Here is a 6,980-nt window from a genome sequence, read left to right as displayed (position 1 = left end):
TTAGGGATGCAAAATGAGTATTACACGAAACAATGAACGTTAAAAAATAAAAAAAAATATACACATTTTCACTTACATGGTTACTTACACAACATCTACAAGTAAGCGTTATCATGTATAAGACTAACATATCAGCAGAAGATGCAAGCATCCAGAAATAATTAACGTATACACATGAAATGTATTTACATTGCGTTAGGAGGTTTATCAAACATTGTGTGACTGAAGGAGAAAAGAATACTGGCAAAAAAAACGAACAAGAAATCAAACAAGAAATCACTACCGATAGTAGAGTATGTCTCTGCATGTTGAAAATGTCATTAAATGCGGTTTAATCATCATGAAAATAAAATCATAAATCTCTACGATTAAGAAAAAAGGTAGAATTTACACGAAGTGATATAAATTAAGATCTTTCATCACGTTACTAGTCAACCGACCATTGGAAACATCCGCAAAAAGAGGAATAGTCATATTTCAGTGTTGAGTGTACTGTATTCATTAAGATCTATGTACATCTCACTCTTACTCTCTTCTTCTGGTTTTACACCTAATCCACGTACTTGTCTACAAGTCCTCCCGCTTCTATCTCGATGAGGATTGCATTGAGATCCTTTCTGGTCCGAGTTGATGCAGCTTTCCATGTTTGAAGGAGGTGTATGTACTGTTCAGTTATCTCTCTAAACTCCTTTCTAATACCTTCAGCGGTGCTGTAATCGATGCAAAGAGCAACGTAAAGAGGGCTCCACCGATCAGGTGGTAGAAGCTTTGCTACTTTCAGGATATTCGCATCTGTCACTTTCTGTTCATCTGATGGACTGAAATTTAAAACATTACTCGTAATAATGCATTAAACCATCGTCTTTTTTTAAGTTATTCATATATATATCTACAAAATCATTTAAATCTTTATATATATAGCATGCGCATATTTTGATGCATAACATTACAAAAATTCAAAGTTAAATAAAATTATTACTTGATAAAGCTCTAAAGGCAGAAACAATTTCTTTGTGTATGGAGCATCATTGTTTTTTTAATTTTTGTGTACCGGTATTTTCTATAACTCCAAGCAAAAATCTAGACTTCCTTCTATATTAACACCCACCCATCCACCCACACCCACCCATACACACACACCAACAAATATGTTGTGGTTCTACTCACATTTCATTTCTGGTTAGTGTAGGAGCATTCTGTTCTGTAGTCTCTTTGCCGATCCCTGTCACAAACACAAATAATACAGATTATCAATTTTGTAAGCACTTTTTTTTTAAATATTAGTATTCGTCTACTTGAAACAGCCTCCTATATATCCTCCATGTGCCTGTTCCCGAGCTTCCTATGTCGCTGTTTCAAGCTTTAGTATATTAACAAGGGTTATCTACATAATAGTAAGAAAGAATTGACATTCGATCAAAAGCCAGTTGGACCAAAACCCAGATCATCTATTTTCCCTAACTCTATACACAGATTTTCTCCACTATACATGTACACACTTGGTCCAGTCATCGTTTCGTACAATCAATATTCAGTCTAAATAGCAAGTAGGGCCCATCAATAATAGCCACTTCCTCAAATCAATAATTTGTACGACTTGATCTAATAAACATTTAGTCCATAATTATTCGGTCCATTTCCCATTTTCTCAGTAATAAAATGGTCTGAACCCCAATTACTCCAAATTATTTGTCCAAACACATAACTTCCATGGTTTAGTCATTTACAGGTGATCTACCTTAATTTTGTATATATATTCATTTCATCTTCACTGTATGGTTGAATGAAATATCCGAATTAGTTGTGGCCTTTACTATGCTTAATAGGCCTACATATGTACATCATGATATCCAGTTTTGATGGTAAAGACGCTCAACCTTAACTTCTATTTATTTCAATGTTGTGTTCATTTAATTTCTGTGTTGCGTTTATATATACACTACATATGTCAAGTTGTACCGTGCACATTACCAATAGGATGTCATTTTGCCGCAGTAAGGCCTTTGTGATAGGCTATGATATACTCGGGGATTAGAACAACTAAGCACCTGCATGAAATATTTTACCTTGGAAACGTGTGTTGAATTTGATCTTCTTTGTAGATGTTTGACCCACTTCAAGTGTCACTACCGGTAATGTCTCATCACTCTCCTTGGTTAGATCGAGCTCAAAGTACTCTGTCACCTTCGTTTGTGTCCTCATGTCGCTGAACTGAATAGTCTGAGGAAATTGCCCGATTATATAATTAATTTGCATTCATGATTGTATGAAGTATGTGCTGTAACGCAGATGAAGTCTATTGATAAAAATATTGTTCGAACTTTGTCTGATCTATTCCATCGTTTCGCATCTAATTTCTTCAATCCCCAGCTTCCAACGTCGATTGCATGAACCTATTTTGTTATTTTTCAGTGAATTTTGTCAAAGCGCCATGAAAATTTGTCACTCGTTCGCTTGCTATAATTATATACATGTATGTGTTACATTATGTCTTTTCTTTTCTACCCGAAACATGCTTTAAAGAATTAAAAAATACATATATATATATATATATATATATAATTCTAGTAGCGTTAGTCTATGAATATCTATTATCATTATCACCATCAGAATGATTCAATTGAGTTCATCAGCACTTTGTTTTAATTTTTTCTCCTGTTGGCTCTGCATTGATTATTCTAACTTTTATCATGAACTGGTCTTTTTTTCCACATTGCCCTTGTTTCAATTTATTTCAACTAAGTATAGCAATTCTGAGAACCAAGGTATACTTACATGTACATCTGATTTGCAAGCGACTGTTAGTGTTCCTTCCCGAAACACAATGTCATCGTCGTCCCCCTTCACAGGTTTGAAACAGGGGTCATTTAATTCGTGGACATGGTACTGAAAAATGTACAAAAAGTGTACAAAAATGATTCTGATAAAGTTATCTGGAAATCATCGAGCAGATAGAAATCATATGTATAATTGTAATCTCGGATTTAGGTGTATTTTTACTAAAGTACACGCTGGAAACATCATGAGGAATAAGATTTGGTACGGTTGCATGGGTCATCTAACTCATTTCGATCAGTGAAAATGGGCTTTATCTGTCAGGAAAATCAGAAATCTAAAATAACATGCAAAGTGGCATCGATTGAAAGTAACACCCAAACAGTAGCCTTCTATTCACAGTAGGGATGTCATAGATATGTCTAAAAGTATATTTTCGGCATCGGGATATTCATTCGTTTAATTGATATTATGAAAGTGGAAAATTTACAAGGTATAGTCTAAAATGCAAGACAGTTATCAAGATATATGTGAGAGAGAGGGATGAGAGAGAGGGATGATGGAGGAGTCCTGAAAAGGACTGTTGGTGTAGTCTTGAAAAAGACTGTTGGTTATCTTTCTTAGCTTATAGTTCTCTGAGAGGATGGGTGGTGGGAGTGGCTCGACGTTTCAAGATATCAAGTTATTTCAAGTTATCAAGATATTGACTAGTCCATGCTCCATGAATATTTACAACCAAGACTAAAAAAGCAACACCAAAAAAAGAATTATATCATTATTTCAAGGACCAAAAGATGCCGAAGGTAGGTTTTAACATACAAACACTTGTGGTTAAAATGATAAATTTGCTTTAATTTTTTTAATATGACAAGGCACAAAAACTGTTAATTTGCAACAGAGATTAGTAGTGGGAATGTACCACATCCTCACCATCGACGCCAGGATAAACAAAGCCTTTCTACAGTGAACAGGCTTAGATACGCCCCCTAAAAATGGTGTTAATTGATGTCTGTTTACCCATTTCTGGTCATGTGGCTTCTTGACGAAGCGAACCTCCAGTATTGGTTTCCTGGAGGGAGGCATGAGGCTGGGAAGAAACGACATGCACGACAGTAATATACCCTTCAGAGATCGCCTGTTCCGAATAAAGGCAAAGAATCCTCCAGAAAAATGGCTGATTGAGACCTCTAGCCATCGTTCTTGTACGGAACAAATAATGTCGGGATCCGAAAGCCGTTCAGGTGTACCTTTTAAATAATTTTAAAAAGACAGGAAAGTTTCTCAAATGTAATACCTCTTAAGCTTAACATAGTGCGACTGGTATACAATTCAAAAGGGAAAATTACAAAAACAAGACTAACTTTATTATATCTATTGTTTGTACTATAATATATATTATTTATGGCTTTATGAATACTAAATATTTATATATTTGTCAATTAAATTCAATGAAAAAATTATTTCTGTCACAAAATCAAAATGAACATTATATTCATGGAACATTTCTTTCATGAATCTATCCTGGATAAGGAAAGGAAAAAACGCGTACCTGGGCCTTAATCAGTTAATGGAGGAAATTTAAAAAAAAAAAATTTTCTGATGACCGTTATTAATATATCCTTATAACACTAACTACTGTTAAATTTTGTGGTGACAATTTAAAAAGTATATAGCATTTGCAAAGAACCCCTAAAACCACAGAATTGGTTTAAAGTTGTGAACTGATTGGGAATGCAAGGTAGATCTTGACATTACGTGTAAATGTACATTCATAATTCATAATTTATGACAATAAACATCAAAGGCTTAATTCACTTAATGGACATCCTCATACAATGCTATTTTTGGCAATATTGCCATTTTAATTCGGGCCGTATTTTGTCACTTTTGCATTAATAAAACTATAGGAAACAAAGCAATGTAATTAATGTCAGAGTATTGTGAATTCTACTGTTAGTTTTATTACCAAATTGTCAAACTTAGTATTAAATACGAGGTCATGATTGGGTGGCATAATAGATTGACGTATTTTGAGTTCCCGACATTTGTTGTGAATATTTTCAAAGCATTGATGTAGCCGACATCGCAAACTAAAAATTTAGAAACGGCATTAATCATAGGTCGTATGTCGGATCTCATGTCATATTTGGAACTAAAAGTTGTGACAATGTCTATACAGCTATAACCACAGTTCACCAATTGCAGGGCTTGGGGAGTTTAAGCATCCCCACATTAAACATGTCAAATTACGTGAAATCTGCAGTGGCAATGATGGCCACAGATGACCTTGAATTGCAGAGGCGACTTCCCCCCCCCCCATTATAATACCAATGAAAAATATAAAACAAAAATACTAGAAATATCATAACTCATCCCATAAAATTGTTGCTTGATTAGGATTTGGGTTCTCGACCTAAACGTGATTTAGTTACCTGACTGATTCCATGAATACAGTATGGTCTTTACATCGTTAGGAGTAGTGACTAATGCACAGTGAGGTATTATCAGCTTTGCCGGTTTCTTAAAGCGTAGCCCGGATGGGTAACACTGGAAGCCATGGCTGACTAGAAGCTCATCCTCTTTAAGTGTGAGGCCATTTGGAATCGCAGTCAGTACCAGAAGGCTGATTTTCTCATCTTCCTCAAGGGCACCAGGTGGAATGTGGAGAGTAAACCCATGGGATTTGGTTGACAGCTTTCCACCTAGGGCCCCAAACTTTCCAGTTGCAGAACTACCATCTGATAACAGCAATGCAAATATATCTATTAATATCGTTTTTATTTCAATCTTGTCCACAATAAGATAAACTTTATTGCTAATCCATTCACAAGGGTTGTGTAAATGACTGAAACTCTGATATGCAATGCGAGTTTATGGTATTTCAATCAGGGCCTAGGTAATCAATAATGTATTCTCCACATTACACTTTATTTATATATATCTTTTTATTTCTCTTTTTTTAGGATTTGGGAACTAAATCAGCGTTCATCTCTCGTAATTGGACCATTGATGTGGGTCTCCATACAGGAATACGAATGTAGTGTTCTTAAGGGGGTAAGTGGATGAGTTGTGTGTGCGCCAGTAAATTACCCAGACAATAAATTATTAAATACCTTTTTCTTCCTGATGGAAAACCAAAAATATCACGTTTTAATCATTGCTAAACTTGTTTAATCCATGCCTTAACAGATAAGAAAATCAAATATCAGAAGCACTTGTTGAGCTGTTTGTGTTTGAAGGATGTTCTTACCTCCATCAGACTTGATCTCCTTTAAAGAAGGTAATCTGAAATTAATCATACATAAAAAGTGGTTAAGTCAATTTTATACAATTTGGGCAGACGCATATGGGAGGACAATTATTACTTTTAAATGAGGCTCTAATCTTAGCATTAGGTATAAAAAGAAGAAAATAATACATATTTTTGCACTTGGTAGAGCAGTAAAATACAAACTTATGAAGAACTACAGTTAGAATATATCTTCTAAACGAACGTGGTAGAAAATGTGAATCGTTGACCTGAGTAGAAAGGAAACAGAGATAGAGTAGTCGACTTTGTAAGCCTGATTTAGAAGCCCCAAACAAATTAAAAGTCCCAAACAAATTAAAAGTCACAATTGTCACATAGAATGTAAAATCGAATTGTCCCACTGTCACATCTTCTGTAAAAATAAACTACCAAAGTTTACACTAAAGCCAATGGAATGGCTGTTTACCGATTTTGGCATTCCTTTACCACATCTAAAAAAAAGTAATTTCTTTTATCAATCTTTTGCCTGAAAATTGATGGGGAAAATAATATTCCCTGTGATATGAAAGAATCACCTCAACAAAATCATCTGTTTGACCACGTCGTCCTTGGCATATTGGAAGGGTACATTGCCTTTTTCATCCTTAACATCTAACTTGGCTCCATTCTCTAGAAGATAAAACACCAAAGCCCTCTCGGGAGAAAGTTCGCCCTTGTAATACTCATCAGAGATCTAAAATGAAAAAAACAATTGTTTTCTTCTTAGTACAGCATCGTCCATCAATAGTCAAGGTGGATACGCATCACAATCATAGTTTTACGCTGCCTCTTGGATTTGCAGTTTTGGAAATCCCTATTTACGTTGTAAACTTCCCCATAAACACAAATATATGCTCAAACACCAACATACAAATTTTCTTGGACCAATCACGCCATTATGACAACATGTAGACTC

At 35.0% G+C, this 6,980-nt stretch overlaps 1 protein-coding gene across 1 annotated transcript; it reads right to left on the bottom strand.

Annotated features, from left to right (window-relative positions):
• Positions 1-279: 279 nt before the first annotated feature.
• On the bottom strand, positions 280-6,209 carry LOC105441254. The gene is made up of 7 exons (XM_011672190.2): positions 6,026-6,209; positions 5,208-5,513; positions 3,793-4,022; positions 2,776-2,886; positions 2,067-2,220; positions 1,168-1,222; positions 280-818 (listed from the first exon to the last, which is right to left on the bottom strand). The coding sequence occupies exons 1-7, from the start codon at positions 6,072-6,074 to the stop codon at positions 551-553; spliced, it is 1,173 nt and encodes a 390-aa protein (XP_011670492.2). The 5' UTR covers positions 6,075-6,209; the 3' UTR covers positions 280-550.
• Between the last annotated feature and the right edge of the window lie 771 nt (positions 6,210-6,980).

Source organism: Strongylocentrotus purpuratus, unplaced genomic scaffold, assembly GCF_000002235.5.
Source record: "Strongylocentrotus purpuratus isolate Spur 01 unplaced genomic scaffold, Spur_5.0 spur5_scaffold_18, whole genome shotgun sequence".
Lineage (NCBI taxonomy): Eukaryota > Metazoa > Echinodermata > Echinoidea > Camarodonta > Strongylocentrotidae > Strongylocentrotus > Strongylocentrotus purpuratus.
Note: the sequence above shows the minus strand (reverse complement) of the source record. Positions and strands in the feature narration are given on the sequence as shown.